Source organism: Martes martes, assembly GCF_963455335.1.
Source record: "Martes martes genome assembly, chromosome: 10".
In the NCBI taxonomy this organism is placed as follows: domain Eukaryota; kingdom Metazoa; phylum Chordata; class Mammalia; order Carnivora; family Mustelidae; genus Martes; species Martes martes.
Genome location: NC_137898.1, coordinates 42098908 through 42118431, shown reverse-complemented (window position 1 = coordinate 42118431; position 19524 = coordinate 42098908). Strand labels below are relative to the sequence as shown.

The window sequence follows — 19524 nt, the reverse complement described above, 5'->3', positions numbered from 1 at the left end:
GTCAAACTTACTTAAGCCAGGTTTTTAGATCCATTGATTCCAGAGTGATTCCTACCATCATGGCCCCCTGACTCAGTACTGTGATGACATGGATTGGCCTTTGGAGTTGCTCTGTGTCCTCCCTCATCCTTTATCTGGCCCAGATTGGGTTAGTTCCGCAGACGAATGGTTTCCCACATTATATACTGATTCTAATTTTACTTCCAAAGGACGATCATATCCTCAAGTTCTAGGGATCTAATATCCCATGCTTACGCTCTGGCTGTAAATTTAAGAATAGTAAAATGGCAACACTGGCTTAGTTCCATTGTATTTCTATCCCACATTTTGTCTTTGGTAACCAGAGCCCCAAGGGTAGTGGTTTGGACCCTTGATCATCAGTGACAAATGTTGGCGCAAGCCCGGGACGCCAAGTTCCAGTCCCCTGTTAGAACTGTGCCAGACACAAACATGCCTAAACACTACACCTCTTGGGATAGGAAATACTAAAACCTGGCAGCTTTTCCATGAAATTTGTTAAGAAAGGAGTCATGGAAGCTGGCAAAGGCAATTTGAGCTGCTGGTATGAGGGAATCCGAGCAGCTCCTCCATGATGGCCCAGTGGAGACTCACGTTTACCCCTTCCCTTCAGCTCTTCTCATTAATCCACGTGAGGCCAAGAATTTGATCTACATTTCATCTCCTGAAATTCCTTACCAGTGCAGAGTCCAGGAGAGGAGCACAGTCCCCAAGACTCGTTTTCCTTTCCATCGATATCTATCATATATATTACCAATATTCAACTGGTCAGGGAAAATCCAGATAATTGCTTCATTTCTTTTCTTCTTCTGTATTCTCTCTTGTCTCTTCCTTTACTTCCAGAGTCTAGTAACACCAACATTGTCTTTCTCACCTGAGACTGCTGCATAGGGTTCCAAAGAATATGTGTTGAGATACACAGGTTGGTATAGGATGAGCATGGTATAGGGTGTATGGATACAAGAAAGATAAATATTTCTATCTTTTATAAAGCACTCAGTAAGTTTACTTTTCTATTAAACCCAATCAAGTTTCCTCACATGTACAGATTTTTTTTTTAAGATTTTATTTATTTATTTGACAGAGAAAGATTACAAGTAGGCAGAGAGGCAGCCAGAGAGAGAGAGGGAAGCAGGCACCCCGCTGAGCAAAGAGCCTGATGCGGGGCTTCATCCCAGGACCCTGAGATCATGACTTGAGCAGAAGGCAGAGGCTTAACCCACTGAGCCACCCAGGCACCCTGACATGTATAGATTTTTCGTCCAAGCCCTAGAATTTAGCAAGTTCAGAAGTCTTTAAATGAACATTTCTTTAAAAAAAAGAGAGAGAGAGAGAGATTTACTTATTTACTTGAGAGAGAAAGCAAGCTCAGTGGGGAGGGGCAGAAGGAGAAGGAGAGAGAGAATCTTAAGCAGATTCGGAGCTGAGCATGGAACCTGATTCGGGTCTCGATCCCATGATCCTGAGATCACGACCTGAGCCGAAGCCAAGAGTCAGATGCTTAACCAACTGCGCCACCCAGGCGCCCCTTTTTCTATACCACTGAGAATGAATCTTCCCAAGAGCAGCAAAACTTGCAAACATCTATACCCTTGTTTTGGGTCAACATTTTATGGCACATTTACCTGAAAAACATGCTGGTAGAACAAGTATGTGAAACAGAAACATTTAGATACCTTAGAAAGGTATAAAGTTTGTTTACTTGTCAGACACCCCTCACTTCGGTGTCTTCTGAGGGGAAAAAGAAGCCTTATGTCCCAAGTAGCAGAAAAGATATTTGGCATTTTAAAAAAAAAATCACAGAAGTTCTTAGATAATCTTGATAGTAATTTCTTCACATTGGAATATTGTCACATCAGAAGAGTTAGAGCCGGAAGGAAGGCTGCGTATTGTAGGAAAAGTGGGCAGAGAGCGAACCAGGCGCATCCCCACTGTTACCTACTCCTATTAGTGGTGTGTGTGTCTAACGTATCTTCCCTCCCCTCACTCATCTCTTCTGCTGTTTTTCTTTCCCATCATGCAGTGCGTCATCCAAGGACTCATCTCAAAGCAAAATCATCCGCTTCACTCTGGGTCAGAAAAAGATTTCTAGGTTAGATTTTTCTGTGTCCTGCAAAGCATGGTTTCAACCCAACTCATTGATCCCTTTGCTCTGTCTAAGTTTCCTTTCAGTCCCTCTCCCCGTTTCATGTTTGCAGTTTGAGCAAACCAAACATGCTTTGGCTAATGACCCAATGTTGGAGAGTTTTGAGTGTCTGGGGTGGGGGGGAGGCATCATGGAAAAGGAGTGTGTATGTGTGTGTCAGAGCCTATGTGAGATGAAGCTGTACCTACTGCTTCTGCATTTCTTTGAGTTGGCCTTTGATTGTTCGCTCATCAAAATCCTTTCTGATTTAGGGAGAGGTAAGTTTCTAGGTGGATTTCATAGTTGTTTTATGATGAGCTTGGCTCCCTGCTCTGGCCTGGCCCTGATCCCACCTCACCTGCATCCCTTTTGTGTGTGTGTGGTGCTTTTTATTGTTGCTGGTATTGCTAAAATTACTAATGTGGGATTGGTTTTCTTTTGAATTATAAAGAACTGCAGCATGACTTCCGTTGGTGGGAGGAGACAAAGCAGCAAGGCAGCTCTGTCTCATTTTCATTTCTGGATGCTCTTTTGTACCTTGGAGAGATTGCCTCAGTCTCCTAAAATTAAAAATCAGCCTTGCTCACTAACTAGTTCTCTTGACACAGAGTTTGGCATCTACGGCCTCGTAGGAGGACCTGTTCCAGGGTATGGAAAATGCCGGTCACGTCTTTGGGATCCACTGTTCTTTTAAAAGTAGCAAGAACTAACATTTTTTGAATGTTCACTATGTACCAGTTTGAATGCATATTTTATTTAATCCTCACATCAGTCTTCATATGGCAGGTCATCTTATTATCCCCATTTTACAGATGAGAAAACTAAAATCGAGGAAGTTAGGTAAGTTACCCAAGGTGACACGGAAAGTACATAAAAGCAGGATTTGAACCCAGGTATCTTACTCTAGAACCCTCACCTTAACCACTGTGTTACACTCTTCTCTTCCTCCCCCTCGAAATCTGGTACTTAGGGGGTTGTCAAGGCTGCTTTTAAAAATCTTTGATTTCAGACATTACGCTCAGTCTTTTGCCTCCACTTGTAACATCCCAACAGAACCCAATGCTGGGGTGGAATTGCTTCATTTACTTTTCATTGAATTCTCACTTAAAGCTAAAGGGAGACCCACACTGCATTTGTATCTGTATTTGTGTGGCAAATACATTCTGAATGTCAGCCTGCTGCCCCACTCCGTCAAGCTCTAGGTCCCTTTTCCAGCCAGAGCCTTCTTTACCTTTTCTAAAAGGTTACACATCGGGAGACCCAACTTGGGATCTGCCTGGCTGTTGGCAAGAAGCCACAGGGCAGTGGCCTCTCTGTAGACCAAGTCCAGATACTACCCTGACTTGGTTCCGGGGGACAGGAGGGAACCCACATTCATCAGTGCTTCTCATAATCTTGTGTCTTTGTTAGTTTGGGATGCTAGAACAAATCACCGTAAACTGGGTGACTTAAACAGCAGAAATGTTTTCCTTACAGTTCTGGAGGCTGGGAAGTTCAAGGTCAGGACGACGTTCAGTCAGGTTCTAACGAGAGCCCTGTTCCTGGTTTTCAGATGGCCGTGTTCTTGCTGTGTCCGCACATAGAGAGCAACACGAGAGGAAGCAAGCCCCATTCATTCTCTTGTTATAAGGCACCAATCCCATCATGAGGTCTTTAACCTCATGACCTAAGTCCCTCCCGTGAGCCCCATTTCCAGATACCATCACCCAGGGATTAGGGTTATGACACATGAATTGGGGCAGGAGTGGGGAGGACATAAACACCCAGGTCATAACAGCATACTAGAGAGTGCCTGCTTTCCTTGAAAAGTAACACAGGGTCCAACTCGGACACCAACTGCCCTGGAAAACGGGGTTCCTGGTTTTTGAGTGTGGTGCAGATGTCCCTACATAGGTGTCAACCTAAATAAGGAGGTAAACTGAGGCAAGCTCAAATTACCAAACTCAAATTGAGTTTATTTGGGAATAGCAGAGGAATTGCAATTTGGGAAACACGTGCCAGAGCAAGAAACAAGTGAGTCTATTGAGGATTTGGGGTGAGCTGTAATTTTTTTAAAGATATTTATTTATTTATTTATTTATTTATTTATTTGACGTAGTGAGAGAGATCACAAGTAGACGGAGAGAGCAGCAGAGAGAGAGGGGAAGCAGGCTCCCCACTGAGCAGAGAGCCCAGTGTGCGGCTGGATCCCAGGACCCTGAGACCATGACCTAAGAGGAAGGCAGAGGCCTAACCCACTGAGCCACCCAGGCGCCCCTGGGGTGTGCTGTATTGATGGACCAGGAGTACAAGGGGACATGTGAGGGTCCAGCCAGAGTCCAAGCAGTATGTTCATCAGTTTGAGGATGGAGAGGAATTCTGGCAGATGTGCACTGGTCAGGAGATAAGTTTCCATAATCCGTAAATCAGACATTTATGGGAAATCAGCCTCCCCGTTCTTAAGTGCCATTCTTTTGAGGGCGTGTGCATGAGATTCTCCATTTCCTATCCTCCAGTTCCACTGTAGATTGAAATTGTTTCACGGACCAAAGGAAAGGAGGGAAATGAGCTTGGAGGGAACCTGAAATCCAGTGTTTGTTCCCACGGTGTGCTCCATTCTAGAAGATAAAGCAAACAGGAGCTCGCTAGGGAAATATCTGCTTGAGGCACATGGCCACTGCAGGATGATTTGTTATCAGTCTCGGATGGTGGAAGGAGGCAGTGGGAAGAGAGGAAGGACTGAAGGGTGAGGCCATGTCTGCCCCTCCCCCAGGGTGTGCTGGGTATAGGGCTTCCAAGCTGACTGAAAGCCAAGGTCTGGCTTTCTTTCAGGGTCATATCTCCCACCTAGAGTTTCTTTTGGATGCATTTTTTTTCTCTGATGAGGCTAATGAAAGGATATTCTTTGTTTCATTATTTGCCTAATAATCCTCCTTGCCCTCCCTTATCCCCCTCCCTTTCCCACCCCCGGCCTTGAACACAATACTGATAAACATTTTAGCTGATCCAGGCATCACCAAACGTAGCCGTAAAGTTAGCTGCCAAAAGAAATAGCCTTATCCCTGCTGATGGAGCAAGGTACCTCTCCCGGGGCTCTGGAAATAGATCTCATTCAAGTGCAAACATTGCTGGAACACCTGGCAGAGCCAAACACCTCAAGAGGCACCAGGGGTCTCCAACAGGGTGGGAAGCCTCACCCTGGAGTCTGGATGCAGGGAAGAGGTTTATGGGGGAACCAGCACAGGGATGGAGGTTTCCCATGAATTTCTGCCTTCGACTACAATTATCGTCCCTTGGCAACACTGGCGGGTTCCAGGTTCATAGGCATAGTCCATCTGCAGAGACATGGAGGCATGGCGGCTGTGAGTGCGGCTAGTCAAACCTCCTGAAAGCCCCTCTTCACCACTCACCATGTCACCCGGGCAGATGATTTATTCTCCAGGAGCCCGTGTTTCCTCACTGCCTCATTCAGTGTGATGTGGATCAAGTAAACTCATCCCAACCCTTTTACGTCTGGCCCATAGTGAGTGCACCATAACCAGCAGATGCAGCAACATTGGCGTTTCGGGTTGATCTGGGCCAGCTGGGGCCACCAGGCCACCTCTAGCAAAGCCCCACGGAGTTGATCTATATGACCGTCTTACGGCGAGGAAGCAGTGGGGCTCATACTTTCGTCCTCTTTGTCTAGCTGCTGAAAAGCAGAGGCCATGGAGATGAGAGATTTAGTATTTAATGATCTCCTCTGGCTAAAAAAAGCGTCTCTGATCACACCTTCCACCTGAGATCCCAAACATGTGCACACAAGCTGCCATCCTTCCTGGGAGGGCCATCTTCTCCAATTCAAGTGGCTTTGCGGGGAAGAAGGCCTTTCTTCCCATCAGTGTGCACAGCGTATGGAGCTGGGATGCACTCACAGGTTATGTGCCAGAGTGACTACTTACCACCCTGCCTCCTTGGCTCTGAACATGTTGACAAATCAGCCAGGGCTCCAACAGCAGCGGAATTTCTCTTCTGCCTCTTTTTAATACCACTTCCTTTAAATTTCCTTTTTTTTTTTTTTTTTTTTTGGAAAAGCAACATGTGTATGTTTCAAAGAACCCATCTGTGCCCTCTGTCATTTTGTTAACTATGTTTGGAACATGGAATGATCTTGAGAAGTAGAGTTGTTCTGGCAAAGGAGTCCTTGGAACATTCTGGCACCATAAATGATGCAGGATTGACTTGACATGCTCCCCTCTCCCTGCTGGTCCACATGAGCGAGACCCAACTCTCCTGAGAAGAGGGAAGCTAACGTACAGGCAGCAACTGTTTCCAGGCTGGGGCTTGATAGCCGTTCTGGTGATGCTCGAAGATGTTAACAGTAATGAACTTGAGAATGTGAGCTGGGTCTATGTTACTGTGAACCAGAGGACGCTCTCCTTTTCTTATCTTTCTTATTTATTTATTTATTTATTTGACACAGAGCGATCACAAGTAGGCAGAGAGGCAGGCAGAGAGAGAGGAGGGGAAGCAGGCTCCCCGCTGAGCAGAGAGCCCAACACGGGGCTCAATCCCAGGACCCCGGGATCATGACCTGAGCCGAAGGCAGAGGCTTTAACCCACTGAGCCACCCAGGTGCCCTGGATACTCTCCTTTTCTGCTCTAGCTCTGCTCCCAGCCTCCCTAACAAATGCCTCATTGCTGGAAGCCAGAACAACGTCCAGATTCATTTTGTGGCACACAAGGACTTCTCTACTTGTGCCCTGCCTGCTTCTCCAGCCTCATTTCCTCCCAATCTGTCCCCCATCCCTAGCACACACCCGCCCTTCCTCCCTCTCTTCAGGAGACCTCTCTTCTGCCTCTCATCCTGACTCTGTACGCTCTTGCCCTCCACTCACATTTCCGTTCCATGTGCCACATCTTCCTCTGGGGTCCCATCGATTTGGAACCTTCCCTGGCCATCCCGCCAACTTCCAAGATTAGCAGTTTCCTCCTTTGAATTACTTCTGACCTTTGTATGTTCTTTTATCAATACGTGGGTAATTTAGATGTCATCTGGGATCAGTCAGCCCCTTAAGATCTAGAGGAGAATGAATGAGAACCCTCCCTCTGTCTGTCTGGCCTTCCATAGTAAAATACCACAGACTCAGTGGCTGATAAACAACAGAAATTTATTGTCCACATTTCTAGAAGCTGGAAGTCCAAGGTCAGGATGCCAGCCTAGTTGGGTTCTGGTGAGCACTACCTTCCAGGTGGCAGATGGCTGACTTCTCACTCTGTCCTCATAGGGTGGAAGAGGCCAGCTAGTATTCTGCACCATTTTTTATAGGGGTGTTAATATCATTCTTAAGGGTTCCATGTAATGACATAATCATCTCCCACAGGCCCCACCTCCTAACAAGATCACACTGGGCATTAGGATTTCCACATAGGAATTTGGGGTGGGGGGACATAAACATTAAGACCATAGAAAACTCTTCTTCAATTTTCAGAAAACCCAGTGCCTTCACCGTGATTGCTCATGTACCTTAGGTCCTCAAGGTCACCTTTGTCTTTGAAATGCTACATTTGAAATCTTATAATTCACTCTGAATTAACTTGGAGGGATTGACTCACTATCCCAAAGAATATTTTGGTTCCCTCATGGGTCGATCCAAACAAGCCTTTTTCCTTACTTCCTACCCACCACACGTTCAGTCATGGCCTTTGTATGTTAGGTGCACTTTACTGAAAATTTCAGAGGGTTGGTGGGGAGCTTGCTTTGGAGCAAGCAATTACTCAAGCCCATTCACAACAAAACCCATGTTTTAAAGCATCTAGACACTTTCTGAAACTTGGACGAAATTACTTGGTCTCTACCTAGTCTTACCATTTGGTCAGCTTCAAGGAGCTGTCCTGACTAAGGTGTAACAGTGATGGAGGTAGAAGGTGACATGAATTGGCTTGAACTTTGGGGTGGCTTTTGATGCCTAAATATGTGCTGACCATTCCTTTTCATATCAGCTGCCTCCAAGGCCTTCAAGGGCTCCTTCTCCATGTCCTAGGAAATTGGGCACAACCCTGCAGCCACTTGAAGGCTATGCCACTCCCATCAGAAGTGCACCTCTAGGTCCTGACTCAGTGCAGAGAATCTGATGATGACCACCCATGGGACACCAGAACTGTCTTAGTTGATCCAAGATTAGGAATGTTTCACTCTGGGGATTGGGGTCTACAGATGGCTCAGAGGTACCCAAAGTATAAGGTCTCCATCACAGATACTTGGATGAAGCAATTTCTTTTCTGGAACGTTTCTTAGGGAAATGAGTACCATCTGCCAAAATCTGGCTTGCCTCTTTGAAAATGTAGATCTCAGACTTTCTTGTGTTGATTTTCATCCTCTCTCATCTGATACTTTCATCTAGATCCATCGATTTCCTTCATTATTTTGATTGTTTTTTATACCAAAGCATCTTTCCTTTATTACAATGCCGAATTCATTTATGAATTCATGCTCAGCAGAGAGGGTGAGAAGGGAACTCATATGCATTAAGTACTTATAATAGGCCAGACATTAAGCCCCATTCCAAATGAACAACTATCCTATTGGATAGTTTATTATTATTCCAAAGTTATCTGATATGGAACGTGAATCTTGGAGAGATTATAACACTGGTCCACTGTCATGCCCATATTTTATCCATTATTCCACACTGCCTCACAGATGACTAGACTGCCTACGCAATTCAAGGTTATACTCATTCCATCCGATGCTTTGATCAATCTTCTCTCTCTAATGGCCCTGACTGCCCTGAAAAATCTGGGGTCCAGCCCTGGGTCAGGGCAGTGGGGGCTCTTCAGCAGCTCTGCGAAAGGAATGTATATTTTCCCTTCCTGTTGCTTTTTGCTTCTCTACTCCTTGCAAGCCCCCTCTGAAGTAGAATGCTATGGCCTTTTACCCTGTACCACTTCATACAGTTGCTGTGACATTATCTAGGAACAAGGCTATAATGCCTTTCCAGGCCTGTTTGTGGGCATAAGGACTCCTGTAGACTATAGCTGGGTTAGAGGAGTCCAGCCCAAAGGACTCCACGTCTGCACCTGCAGAATCCCTACCATTAATTGTCAGTACTCCGCTAAAAATGACTTGGAAGCCTCACTGGATGCTGTTTGTACTCGAAGCAGAACCAAGACATACCAAGATCCCATTCCTAGGCCTCCTTATCCAGTTGTGCTGGCCACATCTGGTATTCAAATATAGGCACTGATGGGTTTGTACCCCACTCTGTGCCTGTCTTTATGGGGTGAATATTTTCTCCAAACAAGATGGGGTAAATCAACAGAGGGGCAAATCCTACTAGTGCAGTGGAAAGTGCACTTCCCTCTGCCACTTGGTCGGGGAGAACTCACCCCCTGCCTTCTCGCCTAGTTCCCAGTCAGGGAATTGGGCCACCTTCTTCTTAACTGTATAAATTTTACAGTGCTCTCACACTAGCTCATGTTCTCTGTTTATTCTACAACCATCTTTCTTGCTCAGCCAGCAAGAAAAGTTTAAAGTGATTGCCTGCTTACATGTAAAATGCTTCCAGACTGCAGACCTCTTTGGTACTTACAGATTTGCATGGGAAGAGAAAGTTGAAAGCTTTATGAGTTGAAAGTTCAGACTTATCACTAGATCTAATGCTAGTCAGCAGAGGTTCCAGTGGCTTTTAAACACCGTTAAGTGGGTTTTAGCTGAAAGATAGAACTATTTCATTATTTATTCATCTTTCAACTTTTAATGATTAGAAACAGCCTGCTTTGTAGTCTCTGAACCAAAGTTCCTGATCTGGGGAGACTTAACCTTAACTCTTGGGGGAGGAGGCCATAATATCCTGAGACATATTACAAAGATGTCTGCTAGCTTTATTTCCCAAATTACCCCAATAGAGGTATTTCATTTAAAGAGAACATGTATGTGTGTCTTTAGGTTAATGGATTCCTGCTGGTTCTACAGAAAGAACATATTATTTTTTCCATCTACTGTGCAGAGAAGCTGGGCTTCAGCCTCTAAGTAATGCCTATGGAGACAAGTCGTCAGGTGTTGAGGAAGAATACATGTCTCAACACATGTTTCCACCCAGGCCATGAGTTTTCTCATTGTAGTTGTATTGGGTTCTGAGTGCTAGCAAGTCTTTTTCTGACCATTATAAATTACATCATTTTCTTGACCTTGCAACCCTGGATTATGACACACATACGACAAACCAAAGGTAGGTATTAATGCACACATAATAAGGTAAACACTTTAGAGTCTTAATTGACCTTTGTGTTCCACACTTCATAGAACTAGAGTTGGCATGGTCTGGCCCCACTGAAAAGTAAAATTACTCACCCAAGAGGAAAAGGAAGATGAACTTTGTATTTTTAATCAGCAAACATACTCATTTACTTTTCCTTCAGAATTTCCCTTTGCTCCAAGGCAATCTCAAGTTTTGCTGTTGGACTTTGCTGGGGTCATTAGTAGCCTAGATGTTTGTAGTGATTCCACTAAATCTTTTGATTGGCAGACCTCCACAGACCCAACGTCTTGAATGGCTCATTTACCTCCCACATGGTTGCAGTTCCTTCTTCTGAGACACTGCTGTTCCCCTGAGACTGAATCCATCCTTCTGTTGCTCTTGGATTTTAGACTTCCAGGTCCCACTGCAAGGGTATCCGCTGCAGGCAGCGAAGCCAAGGCACGTGGAGGGTCCGCCACTGCTAACAACCGACGCAGCCAGAGCTTTAACAACTATGACAAGTCCAAACCTGTTACCTCCCCACTTCCACCACCACCACCAAACAGCCATGAGAAAGGTAAGTCAACTTTTTGAGGATCCTTTTTGACATCTTCCTTTACAGCAGATCCAGTTCCTTTGGGTGAGTTTGGTCAGGGTTGGGAGCGGGTTGTAAAGAAGATGGACCACAGGACATATTGGCTGGCAGGAACTTTGTTAGCAGAGGCATTAAGAAAGTGGGGGAAATATGATCCTAGTTGCTCGCAGAAATACATGTATTTGTTTCAGTGAGGGCCCAGAAGATAACTGGCTACGGAGAGAAGTGATACAGCATCTACAACTAGAAAATCAACTTTCATAGATCATGTTGTATAGGGTAGATGGTTTTCTAGAAATGCAAGCTTCTTGGAGGATGCATTGTGTAAACTGATTAGATTTTTACCCATCAAAAGTGATATGAAGGAAGTTAAATAGAAGGGGCGTTTCACCCTTGGAAAAGATATGTGGGTTGGCCAAATGAATACCTTGGCTACATAAAAGAATATGCAACATTATTCTTGTGTTCTGGTGATGTAACTTTTATCAAAAGAGGATAAGACTTTTTGCTATACATAGCCTGAGATTTTAGAGTGGGGGGAAAGATGAGTAGCATTGTGGGGGCTGTTGCCCAGAAGGTAGTGAAACAAACCTTTGCTTGCTCCAGTCTGTGTCCTGTGGGACACTGGGGAAACTAATCAGCGTAGAAGATTCTACGGTAAGAGGCAGAGCCCTCCTTCATTCCTCCCAGGCAAAGGGGTATAGACTTCTTTGCAGAACATGTTCAGATCTCTTGGAGGCATTGTTTGTCTGATAGGATTTGTCCTAGATGTGCCCCGTTACTCTCCCGAGACCCAAGGGGGCTGCCTCTCACTCCTTAAAGTGCTCCAAGAGTCTGGACAGCCCTCCCACTGTGAACGAGGTCAGAGCCTCCCTGACCTGCCTCTCCAGCCCAGGTTGACTTGGTTCAATGGAGCTGGGTTTCTGCCCTACCCCCAGCTAGAATACTTGAGAAAATGTAAAGGGAATTTGTGTATGGCTGATATATATATGGCAGAAGGTTTTGCCTACAGGGCTCTGGAAACTTTGCAACTAGAAGTAGGATGTCTCAGCCAGTCAAGATGCTTTGTGATCCAGCCCTTGGCTTCTGCCCGAAGAAAATCATTTTTCTTCTTCTCCATACCCCCTCTTCGCCTCCCCTCCCTTTCTCTTCTACAACCATACCCAAGTGTGTTCTTTTCAAAAGTGTGTTCTTTTTAAAAGTGTGTTTAAATTGCAAAAATAACATATGCTTGTAAAATGGTACAAGTACATATCAAATAAAAGTTTTCCTTTGCGTGCTCCCTGAAGGATGCTAATATAAACCGTCCTATATATATTCTTCTGGAACTAATTTCACAATACATTTACACATACACACACACATGCATGCACACACGCACAATCTATATAGAATGGTGTTTTTTATATTAATAAATAGAGCTACATTTTACTGAGTACCTATTATGGGCCTCATTGAGTCCCCCAACAAGCTATGTTGTTATCCCCATCTTACAAGGGATGAGACTTGGGCAAAGGGAGGTTAAATACTTGCTGAGCCACACCAGAGACGGTGAGAGGTGGGGTTGGATCTGAACCCACGCACCTTGGTTCCAGAACCATTATAATACTATGCTTTTCCTGCAAGCAGAAAAGAAATGCTCAAAGCCTTGCCCATTGAACCCTGGAGATGTGCAGGTTGAGCAAAAGGGGGAGCTAAGAGGATGTGGGAGGCACCCTGCCCAGAGCCCTCTGCTGGGCCATCCCGTCCTTGTGCCATGGTCACCTGGAGAGAAGCTGTCTTAAAAAACATCTGAAGGATGGATGTGAGACCAGTGTCCAAAAGATTGAGAAAAGAAAGAGAAGTTCCTCATGGTTAGAACAGGTAGGGGAGGATGAAGGGTTGACAGCTGGAATGTTGTCCCAGAGCCTCCCACAGAGGCAGGACCACTCAGGCAGCCCACCAGGTGCTGGCCAGCTGTGCTGGGACGGCCACCAGTCTCCTCCTGTCATGGGCATGGGCTGCCATGTGTGCCCCGAGCAGTCAGGGAGCCACACACCTGTCAAAGGACGGCGGCTGTAAATTCTAATGGTGGCATTGCCTCAGGGAAGGACTGTGGGATAGGAAGAAAGAGAATTCAGACTTATTTACTGAGCAGGTATTATTTACCAGGGACTTTGATCATCACCGTGTTACTTGATCTTCACAAACATCCTGTATGGTAAATATTATTAACCTAGTTTTACAGGTAAAGGAGGCTAACTGAGATTTGGTCACTTGCCCTCTCTGTAATTGAGCCCTGGAATTCGTATTGAGGTTCGACTCCTGGATTTGAACTCTGGCTCTGTTCTGTCCCCTGGGAGGTCTATGGTGAGGATCGAGTGAGGTAGTGTGAGAATATTTTGTGAGCTATGGCTCTCAGAAAATCCACTGAGGATCGCTTTCGGAATGATTAAAAATAACTGATTGGGGTTCCAGGTGCACCAAAGGATGCTTTTGTTTCCCCTCTCCCATCCTGGAGAGTTTAGGTAAAGCCCGTGTGGGGCAGACCCGGGTATTTTTTTATACCAGTGCTTTCTCACCATCCTGAGGTAAAGGGACAGTGAGACTTTACCTTCAGAGGCTTTTGTACTTCTTCCTCCTTGCTCCTCCACTGAGTATTCAGTCCTCCACTGAATCGGATCTCAATGGCAGCTTATGAGGTAACCGGATCTAAGTGACATACAGTATGTGCGGAGAGAAGTAGCTCCACCATCCGGCCATGTGGGAGGCAACACAGGTTCTTGGGTGCATAAGGTAGCCTGAGATAGCATCCTTCATCCTGAGAAGTCTTGGAGAGATGCACACTAGTGAGCAGAAAGATTGGCGCTCAGTGTGGCTGGTGCTGCGGTGGAGGTGTGGACTGCTTTCTGGTGCGTTAAAGTCCATGATATGATCTCATGGCCTGTCCTTCTAGAAGCTTTCTTGTGAGTCAACCAGGCCCTGATAGCATCGTGTGCTGGCACCTCACTCTCAGGTAAACCAATTCACAGTTGTGTATGTTATCCATGGGCCCAGAATTCTCCTTCTAGGAATTGATCTAATCACAACAGTAAGGGGAATGAGAAATTCAGTATTCGGTCAATAAAGGAGAAAAATATTTCAACACTGAGTCCTGATTTTTTTCAAAAGGATAAAGGGGAATAAAAATTTGCCTGTTAACGAGCCTGGGAACACTTAATTCTTCGTGAGGAAATACTAAGAGAGTCCCCTTAAAATCACACCCAAAGAGGCAGATGCCCTCCTGCCATGACCAAATTTTAAAATTTAGTTCTGATTATACTGAACAGTCAACTAAGATGTGAAACAGAGGAAAAGTAATAGATATATAAAATAGTTCAGGGTGAGAAAAAGCCTAGGGACACACTCAGTTTATTAGCTCATTCCATGAGGTGAACAAGGACATGGTTGTTCTATCAAACCCAGGAATGTCCCTGTATGTCCACATAACCTATTCATTTTCCCAAAGACTCACATCTCAGATTTTGCCTGTGAGGTTTGGAGGAAAGTCTTATAGACCCTTAGCCTTTAAGAAAACCTGCTAGTCGTCCCATAGTCATCACACAGTCATCACAGGCATGGTTGGGTCTCTCTTTGGCTTCATCCTCTCCCTCCTTCGGGCAGCAGTCAAGGCCCAGCCTCAGCTGGCCTGCGGGATGTGACGAGCAGGATCCCCTGCAAAACACCTGTCAAGGGATGGCTTGGAAGCATGAACGCTCCTCGCTTCTTCTGTTGGCTCCCGGTAGCCCTCGGGCTCCAGAGAAGACTCCCAGATTTTCAGGGAGAGGAAATATCTGTCGTGTTCAACATTCGTGACAATATCTTCTCCTTCCATCCCTTCGCTTACATCCTCTGAGTGGGTTAGCGCTGCCAGAAATCTCCTACATTTCTAAAGTGTTTGGTCCATCATATGAATTTGAAATGTTTAGGATTCCTAAACTACATTCTAGGCAAATGGAAGGAGGAAGGATGGTCTTTCCTGAGTGATAAGGTTTTCTTCATCTTGGAGAAAACATGTCATTATTAATATTTTCATGGTACAAATCATCCTGTCAAAAATTGTCAAATGACACAAATGTATTGAAAGAAAAGGAACTCTCCGTAATCCCTACCTCTCAGAATGAGCCGCTGTTTATCCCACAGCTTATATTCTTCTGTATTTTCTTTATGCGTATACCATCACATTTTGATAAATTTCCCCTAATGTTTAGTGTTTGCTGAGTACTATTGTAAGGGCTTTATAAGGAATAATGTAATTCTTACGGGAGATCTGACCATACACACAGACACATACATTCACACACATTGTGTAGGACTTAAATCTCCTAAATAAAATAAACAAATTGTAGCCAGCCTTTTTATAGGCTTTTCTCTCTTTATAATAGTTGCAGAGTACTCTGTTAACATGAATTTACCTTAATATTTTTAACAACATTCATTTCGGTTGCTTCTGATTTTTTGATGCTATAAGTAGCACTGACATGAACATCCTCGTGTCTTTTGTACGTGTACACTATTTCAGTGGAATTGCTGCATACAGGGTATGCTTGTGTTGCAGCTGTTTTAACATTGCCAGATTTTGCTTCCAGAAGGTTCTACTTAGGTCTGTTCCCATCAACCATGGGCGAGAGGCTAGTTTCCCTACACACTTGACACCACTTCTGTTTTCACTCTCTTGCACAAAAAATACTGTGTTTTTGAAATGAGGCAAATTACTTTAAGAAGCTGAAAGAACACGATCGTTTGCTTAAAAACTGGCCCTTTAGCGGTGTGGCCTACGTTGCTGCTCCTTCTGGTTCTGTTGCTGATAAAGTTGTGATTGAGGCTTGCGATGAATTGGGAATAATCCTTGCTCCTACGAATCTTCGGCTCTTTCATCACTGATTTCATCGCCCAGTCTTTTATGGTTTGCTTATGTGTAGGTGAAAAATCACATTTTTGACATTTTGACAATATCTTTTTTAGAAAATAAAACATTAAGTCTTAGTCGTCAAAAAAAAAACAAACCACAAAAAACTGGCCCTTTTTACTGATGAGTTGCAACTAGTGACCTTGGCAGAGCACAGAAAGCCCTTGGTTGGAGAGCAAAAGCTGTCTGCCAACTAGTGTATCCTCACTCAGGACACTGAATTTCTCCAGGCCTCAGTTTCTCCTTCTGTAAAGTGAGTCTGAGGTCGTCTGTCACCACGCCACTGTGAGGTGTGCTTTGGTCTTGCCTAGTGGGAGCCCCACCAGGGCATTCTCAGAGGTTCCCTCCCCTGGTCTTCATCCCATGTCATTTCTGTCCTCTGGTGCGCGCCCGCCTGTCATGGGTTGAAAAGAGGAGCCAGACGTGGGTGGAGACCAAGTTCTACAGTCTTCAGCACTCTGTCCTGTCTGAGTAACATCAGAACCATTGATTTAGAATCTCTGTGAACTTGTCACTTCCTGGCTGGTGAAGCGAGTTATTCATCTGAGTTAATGATTGGGAGAGGTAAGCATGAAGAAGTTGCCCACGGCCCACCATTAACCAGGATTCTGACCTCAAATTACAGATGAGATGGGATTAATTCAGTGGTCCGAGCCACACAGAGAAGAATACGGTTGGGTGACCCCGTTTCTGGTTGTTTCTCTCATTCGTTCATTTTGTTGCTCCTTCTGTCCAGCATCAGGCTCGCCGTCATGATTGAGGGGACTGTGGCACGGACGCAGGGGAGGGGTGGTGCTCACAAGTCCTAGAAGAGATAGACGCTCAAACTCATGACGAAAAAAGATGGACATAGCCAAGAAGCTCCAGGAGGACTTGAGAGGAATGACAGCATTTGCAGTGATGTCCGGCTCCAGATTTTCGTGGACAGAAAGAGAGGGGAAGGCTGGGGAGGATCGACTCATCCTGCTTTTTGGATCCAGGTGTTACTCTGACAGGACATCTGCCGGGGTCACCATGTTAATAAACTCGTGTCCTAGGGAGGACCTAGAGAGGGGAAATTTCTACAAGATCATTTCAGGAGCGGGGTAGGGCCTCCCTTGGCCGTCCAGAGACCCTGGCCTCCCCAGAGCTGTTATCCGTGGTCAAGGACAGCTCGGGTGCCTGTCCATGCTCACAGTAGGTGGTAATCATCTCTGTTTGGGAATTGCCTGGGAGGTTGGCTTGAGCCTCCAAGCAGAAGCCACAATTGTCTGCTTAAAAAGGGCTTAAAAAGGCAGCGTAAAGATTTGAACCAAGGAGGTATCGCTGGATTTAAATAGAAGTCTCTGGGGGATCGTCTGGAAATGGAATTCGGGGAACTGTTAGATCAGCCATTGAGGCCAGGCAGACAGGATGAATTAAAAGCTACCAAACTTAGGGACCTCACACGTGGCACTAGAAGAAAAAAATAGCCTAGCAAGTGTTTGCGAAGATTCACTGGTCTCTTGGGCCAGAATACAGTTATCTGGGGAGGAAACGTTGAGGCCCCGACCATTAAAGAGAAAGTGTTTACACCCAAGCAGACAGTTGTGTTTGAGTTCTGGCCTTGCTCCTTGCCACAAGTAAGTGCAGTGCTCGCCGGGACATCTGCTCAGGGTCCCCCTCAGAGGACCAGTGTAAGCCACATTTGGCACTGTCTTGCTCAGGGTATAGACGGGAATCGCAGGTGGCTGGCAGGGCAGTGAAAGCGTGTCTCTTCCACAGGAATGGTCCTGTCGACAGCGGTCCATGTCGCCATCCAGGTGCTGCGGCTGCCCCCTCCCACTGAAGGGACCATTCAGGTGTCAGGGTACAAGACTCACACACGGCAGGTACCAGAGTCAGGGTCGCTTAAAATCACATGCCCCATGGGAGCCAGTATCTCTTGTAAAAGCACCATATGCCTAACTTTTAGGTTCCTGCAAGGAATAGGTCTGATCAGTAGTCAGCGCTTGGAGAAACCCAAAACGAAAGTGCTCCCCAAGAGGTATTTATACTTCATTTGTGGCTCTTCCCAGTCCAGATGTGGTTTAACTATCAAGGGTCATTTTTACCATGAGCAGTGTTGCTTGGTAACATAGCTGACATTCTATCTTTATCAAGTTTCCAGGGGAACAGTTACAAGGTTAACCGAAGGCTAAATTCTCATGCAGAAGGGGGAGAGATTTTGTTAATCCTTTTCCAACAGTAGGTCAGCTCACCTCTCAGACACTGGGTTTATTTATCTGAGAATTGGCATCAGGCTGCCCTGGCCCAGATGATGATACAGAGTCAGATGGGAAGCATTCTCTCTGACTTTTTATGTAGCACAATTCACGTGTTCTGTCCTTGCTGCCTCTACTGAGTGTAGACATCACTATGAAATATTATGACTGACTGTTTCCCCATAGCGAGCTTTTTGACATTGTGGGTTTCATTTGCACTGTGGGAAAAAATTGCCAAGTTCTGATTTTCCGAAATATCGTACAGTCAGTTCATTTGCTGTCGGTTAATGGTGCCCTTTCACACATTGGCAGGTGGAGGTTAATGACTTCTGCAGAAAGGCCAATTTCATTTTTTTAGTTTTCATTTCACACCAGTTTCCCTTTCTTTTTTTTTTTTAAGATTTTATTTATTTATTCATGAGAGACAGAGAGAGGGGGAGGCAGAGGGAGAAGCAGGCTCCCCAAGGAGCAAGGAGCCCTATGTGGGACTCGATCCCAGGACCCCAGGGCAATGACCTGAGCTGAAGGCAGATACTCAACCATCTGAGCCACCCAGGCGCCTGAGTTTCCTTTTGTTCTAAGCAAAGTATTGGCGTTGTCTAATTGAACAGATGAAAAGCCCTAAAATACATGGTTTCGAGTCTCCCAAATAATGCCTTAAACAGTAACATTGTTCCACTCTGACAGAGTGTCTGCAAATTGCCTGTGTACAATCCAGGAGGGGACAGCATGGTGGGTCTCTGTTAAGTCTAAAGTGTGCCCCTTAAGTCCCATGATCTGGTGGGACAGTACACTCGGGATTCTGGACTGTTGTTTCTCAAGGTGTAATTAACGGACCAGGGGTACCAACAGCCTTTGCGGTAATTGCTAGAAACACAAATCCTGAGGCTTTATGCTTCTAAGTCACACTTCTGAATGAGAGCCTGGAAATCTGCATTTTGGACCCGTGATATTCTTAGAGCACTGAAGTCTGAGAACCCCTCTCCTAGGAGGCCTTCTGGGTCACCTTTGGGAGGGCATGCTGCCTTCCAATTGTCCTTTCGTTCTCAGCAACCACTTTGGGTGTGTTGTTATGGGGAATGGAGTAAATGTAGTAAGATACCCATACTAACGCCTGACATACAGTAGGAGCTCAGTAAAAAGGAAATTTAGATTTGCATATATGTTGCATTGTACCTATATTTAAAATTATTCTGAGAGCCATTAACTTATACTGGGTAGACGTACCTACTTGCGTAGGTTTTTGTATCTTCTTTTGGGTTCATTCTGTTGCCTCACTAATCTTTAGTGAAATTCTTATTGTAACTTTTTTTTTTTTTAGAGAGTTGGGGGAGGGGGCAGAGGGAGAGGGAGAATCTTAAGCAGGCTCCATGCCAGTGCTGAGCCTGACATTGGACTCTACCTCAGGACCCTGAGATCATGACCTGAACTGAAATCAA

General features: G+C 45.3%; 1 protein-coding gene across 2 annotated transcripts in view; it reads left to right on the top strand.

Annotated features, from left to right (window-relative positions):
• NAV2 (neuron navigator 2) overlaps window positions 1-19524 on the top strand; it is a 394477-nt gene that overhangs the window by 170175 nt on the left and 204778 nt on the right. The window contains exons 6-7 of one of the 2 annotated variants that reach the window (XM_080816814.1): window positions 2042-2110; window positions 10752-10918. In XM_080816814.1, the coding sequence (XP_080672940.1) occupies window positions 2042-2110; window positions 10752-10918 (236 nt within the window). The remainder of the gene's footprint in view (window positions 1-2041; window positions 2111-10751; window positions 10919-19524) is intronic. The other variant, XM_080816815.1, reaches the window with a different exon arrangement.